Genomic DNA, 14,367 nt, shown 5'->3' on the forward strand with positions numbered 1-14,367 from the left:
GGCCGTAACTTCCTGCTGGAGAAGTGTCAAGTGTTCCGCTGACATGCGGTGGTACTGAGGTGGCATGGCTGGAGGGGTAGATTTGAAGGGGAGGAAATAGTCCCTGCGGACTATTTGCAGAACCCACCCTTCCGAGGTTATGGAGCGCCAGTGGGGAAGGTGATGGCGAATCCTACCACTCATTTGCGTCAGGTGGGCCCTAAACACAGGACTAGAAAGGTTTAGAGGCGACGGCGGCAGGGGAGGTGGCGGACTGACCCGTCGATGGTCCTCGAGACCCACCGCGGCGGGTCCCACGCCCGCGGCTGCGCTGAGACTGCGCAGCCTTGCGGGTCCGAAAATAATGTGCCTGGGCGCCCCGACCTTGACCTCGAAAGGACTGAAAAGCACACCCCGAGGGAGTACGCGTGGTGGCGAAACCCAAGGATTGAGCGTTCTAGGGTGCAATCCGCCTTATCACAAAAGAGGCGTGTACCGTCAAAGGGCATGTCCAACAGGGTTTTCTGGGCATCCCCAGAAAAGCCAGTAGTTCGGAGCCAAGCATAAAGACTGAGCGCCACAGTTGTGGAAAGTGCCCTACCGACAGAATCGGCCGTGTCAAGCCCACAACGAATAGTACATTTTGCAGCATCTGTCCCTTCGGTAATGGCTTGGGAGAGAACCGCCCGTGCTTCCTCAGGGCACTGGGGCAGCACCTGTGCCACAGTGTCCCACACAGAATGGGGATAGCAGCCTAGCAGGCACGCAGTATTCACTGCCCGCAACCCAGAGCAGGCAGACGTAAAATCTTTTTTCCAAATTGCTCCAGTTTCCTAGAATCCTTGTCAGGAGGAGCAGAAGGGAACGCACTCGGCGAGGCAGAAGCCTGGACAACCAGACTCTCAGGCATCGGGTGTTGTGTGAGAAAGCTGGGATCACCCGGCGCCGGGCAATGGCGGCACGCCACACCCTTGTCTACAGGGACTCCTGTGTTATGTTTAACCCAGATGCCCAACAGGATATCAGTAAGCGCTTCATTGAAGGGCAGTAATGGCTCCGCAGAGGAGGACTGCGGCTGCAGGCCCTCAGTCAGGAGATGGGTCCTGATAGGTACAGAAGGGAGCCTCAGCTGACGCAAAACCACCGAAAAAGTCCCAACCTCCTCCGTGGCCACTGAAGAAGGGGACAGAGTACCAGGGTGTGGAGAGAAATCCAGATCCACTGGACCCTTCGCATCGCCTTCCCACTCAGGCTCATCCTCGCATTGAGCTGCAAGAGGGTCCTCAGACTACTCCCAGTATTCCCCTTCGTCCACCGGTTGCTGAAGGGGCCGGTAAGGACGAGGTGCCCTCCAAGAAATGGAATGGGAGGGTAAGATACCAGTCCCGGGGTGGCGCCATCCGGCCTCAGCGGCGGCGCCGGAGCCGGCGCTGAGGCCCGGGCTGGAGCAGAGGCGGTAACCGGCGGCGCTGCAGGGTATGGTTCCGGCGTAGACGAGGCCAGAGGCGGCGGCACAGGAACAAACCCTTCTGACGGATGCGGCGGGGCAAACAAATGGCGCAAGGCCGACATAAAGGCCTGCACCTCGTCCGAAGTCGCATGCGGCCCCGGAAAGGGAGGGTAGGCTACAGGAAATGACAGAGGCTCCAACAGAGCCATGGGGGAGTTACTGCCTGCCCCCTCCACAGCGTCCTGCGACAGGTGAGGGGTAGAGGAAGAGCGACGTTGCTTCTTCGACTTTTTATGGCGCCGAGAATTACCTGTCCCAGATTCCAACCAGCAATGCTGATGGCTCTGCGACCGGTCCCTTGACCTCCCACGGGATCGGGACCTTGATCGCTGCGGAACCGATTGCCGGACCTCCAACAAATTTCGTGAAGGCTCCCGCAAAGCTTCCGGCGCCATGGCCCGACAATCGGGCCATGGGGTCATGGGCGTGCCCCAAGCAGAAGAGACACACGTTGTGAGGGTCTGATACCGACATGTTTCGACGGCCGGCCCTACAGGACTTAAACCCGGGCATCCCTATTGCACCAGGAGTCAAGTGCACGACAAAACAAGTTGTCAGAAACCAAGTTAAAACTTTTAACTTCTCTCGGATCTGCGATGCTGCGCAGAAAAAGAAAGAAATGACGTGAGCGCGAGTGGGCGCGTCTATGTAGCTCCGACGATGTCATCTCGGCGGCTATGACACCAGCGGCGTACGCGGAGTCATATGACGACGCCTACCAACACGCAGGGGTACTGCTGACGAAAACTTTCCGGATCCAGTCTGACGCCTGGGGATATTCAAAGGTAAGGAATCGATCACTAACGTGTCTCTTTCAGATCCAGCCTGACTGCTCCTGTCTCGACAAATGCAAAGACCTGACTCGTCCTGCAGCTCCCCAAAAGCCAAGAGCGGGATGCCAGCACTTAGTCAAGCAGCCATCATCTCCCTTGAAGTGAAGAAGCTACTTCCCTGCAGTTACCGACCACAAAGTTGAGTTCACCGATCTGCTGACTACCGACGCAGCAGCCAACCAGGAGGAGGTCCCAGTGCTATAGAAGGTCAGATCTATCTCCCCACCAAGTTTGGAGACGCCAGGACCCCCAGGAGCAATCCTACGCCAATACCCGGGGTACCAGACCCCTCACAGCAACCAAGGCTTGTTCAGAGTCCAGCTCAGATACCAAAATGGTAAGGCAGACCTACCAACGTGGGATGTCGGCACCAAAGAGGCCAGCATCGAGAGTGGCTCGGCTGTCCTGTTTTTCCCCATCTCCAGGTCGACCCCAAAAGTGAGAGCCTTTAACGCAAGCGACCAACTGGACAAAACACCTCTGCACCCGAGCCACACAGCCAGAGTCTTAGCCTACCAACGGTGCACCCTTCTCCCAGAGACCCTCAAGAAACAAGTCCCCCTTTCGGTTCTAACGGACTTGTCCCCAAGTACAGCCTTGCAGCATTTATCTGTTACAGGTTTTCTCTATGTACTACAGTGCTAGTATTCAAGGCTATCCTCTGCACCCGGACACACCAGGGAAGGTAAACCAAAACTGCTGGTGGTTGTAAGGACCTTGGTCCCTACTTACCTTTAAGTACAGAAGAACAACCTTGTAACTTGATTGCAAGTACCCCTATGCAGTGTATGTTTCTACCATAGGAAACATTACTGCTAATTCGTAAAGTACTTACCTGATCTCAGAGATCCTGGTGTCTAAATTAATAATAGAATCTTTGTTATTTTTCTAAACTAATTTAGGATTTCCTTGAGTGTCTCATTTATGACTCAGTGTGAGCAAACAAATGCCTAACATTCCCCTCTGATAAGTCTAAGGCTGCTCGACAACACTCCCCCAAATAGAGCACCTTGGATTGTTAAAGCAAGCTCCTGTACACTCATAAGAGATACCTGGACTCTCTGCACAGTGGATCTCATTTTGACACATTATTTAGAGAGCCAGCCTCCTACAAGATGCGTCAAAGATAGAAATGTTCTGAATTCAGGAATTTTTGAAGCATAACCAAATGGATAGTAATTAGTCCAAACACTGTTCAAAATCAAGGATAGCAGCATTGGCGACCACACTTTTTTAAATTTCTCAAATGCTTTTTAGCAAGCAGTGTCCACTAGCGGGCAAAAATGTATTTAAAGTAAAATATCAATCATGATCTACTGGTGCATTTGTAAAGTGAGAGCTAGTTAATCTGGAGGAGACCAACATATTCTGACAGATACTGAAGCCAGCAAGGAATGGTCTTCATAGTGAACTTTAAAATGGAAGGTTGACCCCCTCTTCTGCATGACCAGGAGGTCTCAGTGGTTTGAAACCATTCTTTTTCACTTATCAATGACACACAGCTTCCCAACAAATGGATTCTAACAACTAGAGGAAAATAATTCAATGAGGCTCACTGAATGAACTATTCAATGCCAGTCCCGCTGACCCGGAAAGATATCCTAAGGGACAAGCTGGAACAAAGCTGAACTCTAATATCTTTGTAATGGTTATTTTATTGTTACAAAACTGAACTGTTAAGATGACAAAGAAGGTAATGGAAAAACTTAAGTCCCATATAGCCAACTGTTTTTCTTGAACTGAATTTCTCTAAAGCCACTTCTCTTCTCTACAAAAAGGTAAATGCCATTGAAGGCTATTCCCTTTGGTGTTGCGAAACTCAAGCATGCATGTCGTCTCATGAGAAGAAAGAAAAGAGGTAAGATTAGTTAGGACTTTGTTCAGTTTTGTGCAAAAGCATGTGCAAATGTCACTGACTGAAAGCTAGGATGCAACAGTGGTAAGAGTGGGGGGTGAAGAGTGATCAAGTACAATAGGAATTAAGCCTGATGACAAGAAAACAAGAGATAAGATAAGTGGCAATCCACTAGGTTTATGACTCAACTAACTTCTTTCATCAGCTCTCCTGGAAAGACAGTTCTTTGTATTTTGTAAAACTCTTACAACTAAAGGTGATGAAAGATGATGTGGCCTTCTTGCTAATGGTGTGGGCTTGGATATGGGGAACCAAGTTTGATTCCAGGTACAAGCTGAACATCCTGTGAGTCTTCGCAAATCACTTAATGTTTAAGTGCCTAAAAAGTTTGTGTTTTTAAAGTGCTTTTGGGTCAAGTTCATGCTATATGCTTAAAAACAAAGTGTGGTGGATGTGCTTGATTATAAACGTTATCCCAGCATTTGCAATATTATAGTTAGTAACAGGAGGAAAAAGCAGGAGAATAACCGTCAGCCGGTGACCTCACTAAAGACTCGAGGACATTTGTTTGAGTACCCTAGAGACACATGGAGGTAATTAAGTTGCAAGTAGTAGTGCGAGGAGATTTCAGATACATGTCCAATATCTCTTGGAAAAGTTGGTGCAATACTATAGAAAATTGTGGTAAGCATTTCATACCGGATGTGTCTCATAAGCGAGTCACCTCGCAGCCCCCACTCATTCAAAGGAGATATTTATTCACTGTTCTGCCTGAGGGGGATCACCTCATCTAAGTGATTACATTACCCTGCATTGCTCGCTGCTTCCAACATTTTCATACACTGCAATGCTGGGTCTGGCTAAAGCGCTTGCAATCCAGACTAGGGGTACAAGGAGACTGTGCCATCTGTTAATGTCAGTGGTTAATCATTATCCAGTTTCCAGACTGAACGTGAATTATTTGGAACACATAACGAGGATTGGGTAGTAGATTTAAAGTCCTACCAAAAAGAAACAAATTGTGGGAGAAGCACACGAAAGAGAGCGAAAAGAGGGAACTTCCTGAGAAGGCAAGGACAACAGGGAGAGCAAGGGAGAGAAGTACACAAGAGAGAAACAGAGCACAGGGAGGGTGGGGGAATTTGCAGGAGCACATGGGGTGAAGAGAAAAGCTAGAAAATAGATGCACTCTCATGAAGTGCTTTACCACAAAGGAAAAGGCTCCCTAAAATTGAGCAGTAGAAGGATACAAGTCAGCTAATCAGAGAGATAGTAAGGAGCCTATGCACCAGTGAAGTAACAAATACACGATGGGCACAAAGCCACTGAATACGAAGCAAGCAAAAGAGTAAAAAGTAAAGTCAACCAATGGTAAGCAATGGGCAGGCTCCGAGCCTCTATAAGTTCTTCTCAAGTGTAGGAAAGTGGATTATTATGTGGTGTGGTTATAAGATCTCACCATGTAATAATGTCACAATTTCTATCAGGTCCAGTTAGGTTCCTTAATAAAACCCATAGCTCAGTCCTGAGTAGCTGTGGCACAGAGCAATCAGGCTTAATCAAACAAACTAGTGTAAAGCATTTCGAAGTACCAAAACAGTCAAATGGAACGATACGCGCCACAATAAAATCCAACACCAATTTATAATAGAGTAGAATGTTATCTTTAATCAGCACCAGAATGTCAAAAATCTATTGAGGGAAGCAGGAGGCATTATATTTCAAAGCAAAAAACAAATCAGTATACTTCAATTCTTTAAACCACAATAAATCATTGCAAGGAGCTTAACAAATTTAAATCAGCAGGCTAGTATGGCTACTACCACTCTCTTGGACGGGCTACAATAAGTTGAGAGCCTGTCACGGGACCACTCAGGTCTGGGGAGACAGTTTCCTCTTGCGTCCAACAGCCTCAAGGTCCTCACTGCTGTTTTTTCCTTTACCACTCTCAAGCAAGGATGGGGTCCCGATGCTAGGGATGCTCAAGGTGCTTAAGTTGCTGAAGAAGTGCAGTGAGTCTTCCTGGGGCCAGACTGGAGTCAACAAACGTATGGGACCGTGCCTGGTCTCGGGACTCGATCTCGTACGATGCACAAGTAGAGTCAAGTGCAGGCCCAGATGCAACTTGTGCCTCGGTAACAGCAGTTTCAGAGGTTACTTGAAGGTGAGTCTACTCTGATATTTGATCAAGGGCCCGACAGACTTGAAGGCCCCTCAAGAGGGTTCCCAGCTGGCACTTCATCATTGAGCAGCTGTGAGGGGTTCCTGGGCAGCTGCGCTCGAAGGTGCAGGTTTCCTTAGCTTTTGTAGTCCTGATGCTTAATGCAAGGGTAGCGACCAAGCTCTTGAAGTCACTTATTCTGTCCAGGCACAAGAGGAGGTTTTTTCCATGAGTGGGCACAGAAGACACTGTCCTCTCAGCGGGTCCCTTCAGTTCAAAAGGTCCAGTCCAGCCCTTAGTGCAGCCTTTCTTTGCTGGACTCCGGGACCAGGAGGGAAGTACTACTTCAGTCTTCTTTCGAGTCCAGAAGTGATCTGAGGAATGTGCGTCGGGGGTGACACTTTTATTTCATCTTCGTGTTTGAAGGGAGGGAGCCAATAGTGCCCACAGAGCAACCGGTCCCACCTTACATCACTTCCTGGGGGTTTGGCCGAAAACAATCCCAGAATACCCCTCTCTGCTTGAAGCAAAAATGGGTAAGGTCTCCTTCCCCGGTGTGGAGCTCTGGGAACACTGTCTAAGGGTATACCCAGCATAATGAGTAACTCCTTGGTTCTGCCACGGGTTTTCCCTCTCTGAAAGAGATGGCAACCTGCCTACTGACACAAAGGAGTGGGCAGACCAAGGTATGATTGGCATTGCTTAACTGAGGTGATAACCTCTTTGAAGCTGGGCCATCTCTCGCCACCACCTGGTTGTCCTCCTGCTGGAGGAGGTCACACCTTCTTCCACCAACAGTTCTCTTTTTTCCTTGTTAAAGTAAGCGCTTCACACTTCCTAGCAGTTGGGCAGCCTACTTTCTTGGGTGACAACAGCTGGAGACAGTCAGGAAGAGCTACCTTAGGTTTGGACAACCAAGTGGTGACTTTCTAAAGTTATCTTTGACTTAAACGTTTCTTTAAATCTGACGTCAGCCGAACGTCTGGTTTAATGCAACAATTAATTTGATACTTTGAAGTACTATTTTGATGGTACCACATGGACGTTAGCACTTAGCATGTATGGTAGTAAAACTCCATGTAAGCCAATGGGACTATGGGCATTACTACAGCGAAATTGACAAATTCACTGTCAGGACATGTTAAGTTCAAATTCGGCATGTCTTTTTTAATATTTGTCACCCTTCCTTATAGACTACTAAAACCTGCCTTGGGATGACTTACAAATATAAAGTAAAGTTTGAGCATGGCAAGAGTGTTATTCTGCCATGTTGAGTTGGCAGTTTAAAAGCTGTCCAACTAGGCAGCAATGGCGGACCTAGAGCCATGTTTTCACTTTGTCTTAACATTGATGGGGCAAGAAGTGTTGCAGTCCACTGAGGACTCTTAACTTACTAGCTCTGGGTACCAGGAGTACTATACACTTGGTTCTTAAAAGTATGCTACTTATGCCAAACAGGGATTAGTTAATTGCACATACACTTTTGAAGGGTCAGAGCAGATGCACTGGGGCCTTGACAGCAGGGCCCAGGGTACTAGAGTTGAAAAACCAGCAGCATCAATCCAAAATGTTGAGAATGATCATACAAAAAGAGGCACTTTCCTACGGCAAGCCCACAATAGGTCTTTTACAACAAGGCAGCTTGTGCGTTCTGGTAGAAAGCACCCAAAAAAGACAAGGACACACAAAACCTCAAAAAAATATAATGCACACACAGATTGATAACTGGGAAAAAACAGTGGAACATGCCCAAGGATATTGGGTTCTGCCAATTCCTGAGGGTTCAGGAAAAAAAAATCTGGTTCCTAAAGTGATCAAATGGCGGCAAAACAAACAAGCTCTGAACATTTTCAGGACCCTGAACTAAACACAGAGAGAGACATTGTACATTTTAAAAGCTAAAGATAACTCAATGCTTTAGGAAAGGAAACCAATATAGGGCTACAAACTTTCTGAAGTTTTTATATCCTCCCTAATGTCACAGAAACCGTTTGTATAGACAATATTGAGGCGAGAAGAATATATATTTTGCATAAACGTGCTCACCAATATACAGGGGATTGTCTATTCATTTTGTTATACACCACATCTGTGCAACAGCCAAAGAAGGCCTGTTAACTTACCTTGAAATGTTGCACTATTAAATGTAGGATATGGACTAGCTGCGGAACAGTATGACCCTCCTCCACAATGATTTTCCTTGTCCAGTGAGTCAGCATTTGATGCCCATCTTCCATACGAGCAGGCACTGCTGGTGTTAAGATAGCCATGGCTTGTCGGACTATCGCACGAGCTTCCATAGCATGAGCTTTCAGCAGACTATGAAAAACCTAGATTTAAAGGCAAACGTTAGGGAGCCATCCCACTTAATATTAAGTGACTACTTAATAAATCATATATACACCAATGCAAACTGTAGCATGATATGTGATCAGATGGGGTAAGATTAACAAAAAAAATATAACGGTTCAATCACACATCACCTTTATTCATTCATTTAGTTTTATAAAGCACATATTAAGGTGTAGCTGGCAATGTGGGGGCCATTCAAATAATAAAGAAAATAATGTGTATGTAAAGTAAACAAAGTCACAATAGTAGAAAATGGAGTGCAAACATCAAAAGTATTCATGTATACATTATAAAACCAATACATGATTTACTAATAGTAATGGTTTTCTACTATATTCACAGTAGGTGACACTTTCTATAATCGCTGTTCCGCAGACATCTGTTTCTTTTTTCCCTATTTTTGTTGTGGCTCAGCTCCTTCGCTAGTGATTTCCTAATGCAATTTTTAGTGTCTGCACTGCCTCAATTCTGCAATAACTCATTTGCACCTCAACCTGCTCACATTATCTATATTTATGACAGTCAAAACGGATGTCTAAAAAGGACAGTGAAAACATCTCTTGTAGCACCCTGAACAGACGTCTTTTTTGTGGGACCCATTCTAATTTTGCCTGTGCTAACATGTCCGCCTTCTTTTGGGCACATGTTCCATTCAGTTAAGAAAAAAGAAAATAACCCCAACTGTTTTTCTTTAGTACTATGTGTTACAAAATAAAATTAGACCACAAACTTGAAAAAGCTCTCGTAATAGAAAAAATTAATAATGAAATTCACCTTGGACTTTGTGCTACTCCAGATTAAAGCACTCAAAAAAACTTGACTTGCTAGCAAAAACAGAACTAATAAAATACAATATTGCACCTTGCATAAGGAAAATGCACTTAACCGTAAAGCTACTTCATCATGGGCATTCTCACTGAATTCCAACAGCAAAGTATCTTTGCAAATATGCAAGACCTTGGAACATGCTTTTAACAGAAATTTAGAGGGAAAAAAACATGCCATAGGAGGCAATATTTACCTTCTATCGTTTTGCCCTTCCCGCTTGCCTTTATCAACATTCACTTTCTTAACCATTACAGGGTCTGCTTTAAAGATTGTTTTGAATATAGTAATATCTAAATTAATACAGCAATTATTTGATTCAATGCATAAAACAAGTATCATGGAAAGTTGCCATCTTGAAGGCCATCACTCAGGTCCAGGTGTGGAGCTAGCTTAAATCCTTATGACAAGCAAGCCCCCCAACACTGTTCTACTGAAAAATGTCATACAAGAGAAATTACCCTTCTTCAAACTAATTAAAAAAAAAAATAAACCCTTTACCAACCTTCTTTCCCAACACTTCTACTCAGATCTTTAAACACTTTATAATTTCGAAAGATCTCCAAACTATTCATCATCGATAACTTTATTTCGGTCGCAGCGGACCATAAAAGTGCAGAATAAAATACACACAAACACTATGTTACAGAGAATAAATAACATGCACCAAATCAAAAACAATCACAATCATATATATACACCTACATTGCAGGTCAAAAACCGTCACATATTAAAATCAGATTAAACCGTAGAAAATAGTTATCGGAAGTATACATTTTCCTATAAATATGTAAATCAACAATTTATTTCATTAAAACATTCCTACGTTTAAGCCACATCCCGTTTAAAAAGCGGGAGACGGCGAAAACGATAGGAGGGTGCGTATCGTATTTTATTACTCTCAAGGCCTTATGACATTCTCTAAAGCCAAGGTTTCACCCAGCGATTGCGTACAGTGTGGTATTTGGGACAAAAAAAAGTACATGGATCTCATTTTCGAGATGGTATTTACACGCTGGTCACTCAGTATTTTTATTTAAGTCCCATTTACAAGTAAATGACATGAGCGGCAGACTGCCCATCCTAAATTGCATGTACAATTTCCTTGCCGAAGCTACATTAATCAGGTCAAGGAAATCCTCCTTTTTGTAGTCCTCTTTTACTTGGAGAAACTGAGATGTCAGTCTACCAACTGTAGAGCTCACGTGAAGAGACAATAGATTGTGGTGCCTATAATGGTATACCAGATTGGCCCACGATATTGCCGGGCACACTGCTTCTGGTGTTCCCCATAACTCGGGTAAGCCAATCCTATTACAGAGTTCCTTAATATGAATTAACCACGGGATTTTCTTAGTTCTGATTTCAGCCCACACATCCCTGAACTCACTTCTGAAGGGAGCTAGTTCAGGGACTGACCATATTCTTCTCCAGTAGGTAAGTGGCCTTAAGGCCACTTCCTCCTCAATGGGGAGAAGCCCAAGGTCCATCCTTAGAGGTACTAACGGGGTGCTAACTGGCAATCCCAACAGGTTCCTCATAAATGAGTGCTCCACCCTTGTAAGGCTTGTGGGACTATAATGCCCCCAGAGCTCCGCCCCGTACATAGAAGCCGCTCTAGCCTGTACTTTATACATTTCTATAACTGGAGCAGCAGGCTTGTACACAGATACTCTGTGCATTTTCGAAATCCCACCCACCGTTTGTGTCAACTTTAAGGCAGCCTTTGCTACTTGGGCATCCCATTTCAAATGTTCCACAAGGATGATGCCCAGATATTCAAAGGTTTTTACTCGTTCCAAAAGTATACCATCCAATACTGGATTTAGGCGGGTCTGCCTGGGTGGGTTAAAAATCATAAATTTGGTTTTGGATAGATTTATCTCCAGGCCTTTTAATGCACAGAAATCGGCGAAGCCATCCAAGGTATGTTGGATGCCCATTGATGTCTTGGACAACAACAAGGTGTCGTCCGCGAACATCAATGCGGGTACCCGGCCTGTAACTAACCTTGGGGCATAGATATCCTTTATACCCAGTAAATGATCTATAAGCCCATTTATGTACAAACTAAAAAGGGTAGGGGCCAGGACACACCCCTGGCGCACCCCCTTTTTACCGGGAAGCGAGCAGACAATTCTCCATGCTTCCCGCATCTGACTTGGGCATAGGTTTCTGTGTGGAGCCTTATTAACACATCCAGGAGGTATATTGGGATGCCAAGATCTAAAACTACACTCCACAGTTTTCCCCTAGGGGCCAGATCAAATGCAGACCCCAGGTCCACATAAATGAGGTAGAGGCTGCCACCCTCCACACTCACTGTTTTCCAATACAGGACCTGAAGTCTGAATATCTGGTCAATGGTTGACGTGCTCGTCCTAAAGCCGGCCTGAAGAGTACTCAAGATCTTATTTTCCTCAAACCAGGCCTGTACTCTTTCCAGGATTATTCGTCCCATCAACTTCTGGGTGATATCTATCAGGCTAATGGGCCTGTAGTTGGCCGGAAGTAGGGGGCAGCCTTTCTTTTGTATAGGAACTATCTCTGCGCCTCGCCAGGTATCTGGCGGATCCATTCCCATTAAGATGGAATTAAACAAGACACAGATAGGGGGCCCATATTTTTGGTTCTGACTGAAATAGTTCCCCTGGAAGCTTATCAAGACCGGGCGCTTTGTTAGGTAATAGCGTGGCGATAGCAGATTCAACTTTACTGATAGTGATCTCCTGTACCCCCCCCCCCAATCGATACTCATGGAGGGGGCCGAAAGTTGAAGGTGCTAAATTGTCATTGCCCACATGTGCGTACAGGGATCCAAAATGGGCTTCCCATACTGCTGGTGCTATATTTAGTACTATCGCTGATCCACCATCCCTCCCACCATCACTAGCTATTGCCCAGAAGGATTTTAAATCCTTATACTGGAGAGCAGTTCTCAGATCTACCCATTTATTTGCTTCCCAGGCCTTCTTCTCAGATTGGAAAACCTGCTTGTACTGCAACCGAAGTTCCTTTTTCCTCGGCTTATCCTTAGCCTTTATAGCTTCTAATAAATCTCTTTTCGTTTTGCGGCAGGAGGCATTGTACCAGGGATGAGATAGGACCGGTTTTTCCTTAATGCTTACTTCCGGATAGAACACCCCAAGCATCTTGGAGGTCAGATGATTGTGTATTTCTACCAGCCTAGCATCCTGCCCCACTTGAGTGCCCAATGGCCCAACCCCAGCCATTTCACTAAGTAACGGCACAGCCTGCTGGTATATGTGTGCTAACTTATTTGGGGAACCCAATATGTGGGGCCATTTTACTCTCTGCCCGTTGTTATGTAGCAGGAGAGGTTGTTGAACTAGAGTGGGCACTACTGAGTAGTTAGACAGGCCCCAACTCCCTGGCTTAAGTGTAATAACCAGAGCATTGTGGTCACTGTCTTTCCGCTGGTAAATCTGAAAATCCAAGACCCTATCCCAAGATCTGGATTCAACCATAATATAGTCTATGGTCGAGGTTTGCCCTTCTCTGTTAAATGTTGGTAGGCCAGGTCTATCCGATTTTAATCTCCCATTACAAGCCCTCAAGGAAAGAGAAAAGGTAAGTGAAAGCAAGCCCCCAACACTGTTCTATTGAAAAATGTCATACAAGAGAAATTGCCCTTCTCTCCTACCAAAGGTAATTTCAAACTTTTTTTTATTTTTTTTTAAACCTTTACCAACCTTCTTTCCCAACACTTCTACTCAGATCTTTAAACACTTTATAATTTCGAAAGATCTCCAAACTATTACATATATGTTGTATAGCTCTTCATACGAACTTTGCTCTCTCTAATCAGAACATAAGTAGCTTCCTCCATCACTGTAAGAAAGTGACACTTTTTGACCTGGTCACCCCCACATTTTGCTTGGTATTCAATGTGATTTCACCTGACCGTGCACTGGGTTCCTGCTAACCAGGTCCCCAGTGCCAGATCTTGTTCCCAAACCTGTACAGTTGATTCCCCAATTGGCAATACCTTTAGCACTCCATGGAAGCCCTAGTAAATGATACCCCTGGAACTTAAGGCAACTGCCGGCACTTCTCCAAATACTCAGGAACTCCCATGGAGCAGTGCAGCTGTTCCCCTGCATCCTGCAGGTACCAAAGTCTAAGCTGTGAAGCCTCCACGCTGCATAGACCCGGCACCAGAAATCAGCACTGCACCTGAGCTACCTAGCCGGGCTGAAGTGGGATAACCGTGCCAGCGTGGTCCCCCGCCCTCCTGAGACAAAGTCCACCTTTGACTTGCCTACTGTGGACTCACCAACACTGCCTGCAGCCTCGGTTAGCAGGCCCTCTAGACCATGAGTGCTCCTGGTGACAGAAACCTGACACCTAAAGACAACTCAGCACCTGTTGCCTCCGACCCGTGGAGAAGAGAACAAAAGGTATCCCCACGCCCGAGCATCTTGAGGCCTGAGCCCCCCTGTTGGTTCAGCCCAACTGGCCTCCCAGTCCAATCTTGCAGCCTCTATTCACGAAGACCGAGCCCCGTAGACTAACATTGGGCAGCCGACACCATATTGCACCCTGCACTGGTCGCCCTAGTGCCGCTAGAGTTGACCTGCTGGTGCTATCTTGGACACTGCCCCATACTCACCTTACGCCCAGGAGATTGGTCTTTTAAGTCGCAGTACTATACCTATATTCTGTACTTACAGCTACAGCAAATTGAACGTCCAGGAGAATGGTCTTATAAGTCGCGGTACTATACCTATATTCTGTACTTGCAGCTACAGCAGCAAACTGAACAAAGTATTGACTTTTTGAAACCAAAAGTATTTCTCTTGCAAAACATACTTATCTAATCGCATGGATT

General features: G+C 45.7%; 1 protein-coding gene across 3 annotated transcripts in view; it reads right to left on the bottom strand.

The window, feature by feature from the left end:
• The window catches only part of TRRAP (transformation/transcription domain associated protein), a 1,075,110-nt gene that overhangs the window by 460,866 nt on the left and 599,877 nt on the right, over window positions 1-14,367 (bottom strand). For all 3 annotated transcript variants that reach the window (XM_085629333.1, XM_085629332.1, XM_085629331.1), the window contains one exon: window positions 8,462-8,668. In XM_085629333.1, the coding sequence (XP_085485459.1) occupies window positions 8,462-8,668 (207 nt within the window). The remainder of the gene's footprint in view (window positions 1-8,461; window positions 8,669-14,367) is intronic.

The sequence above is a fragment of the Triturus cristatus genome, chromosome 10 (assembly GCF_964204655.1).
Source record: "Triturus cristatus chromosome 10, aTriCri1.1, whole genome shotgun sequence".
Taxonomy (NCBI): Eukaryota; Metazoa; Chordata; class Amphibia; order Caudata; family Salamandridae; genus Triturus; species Triturus cristatus.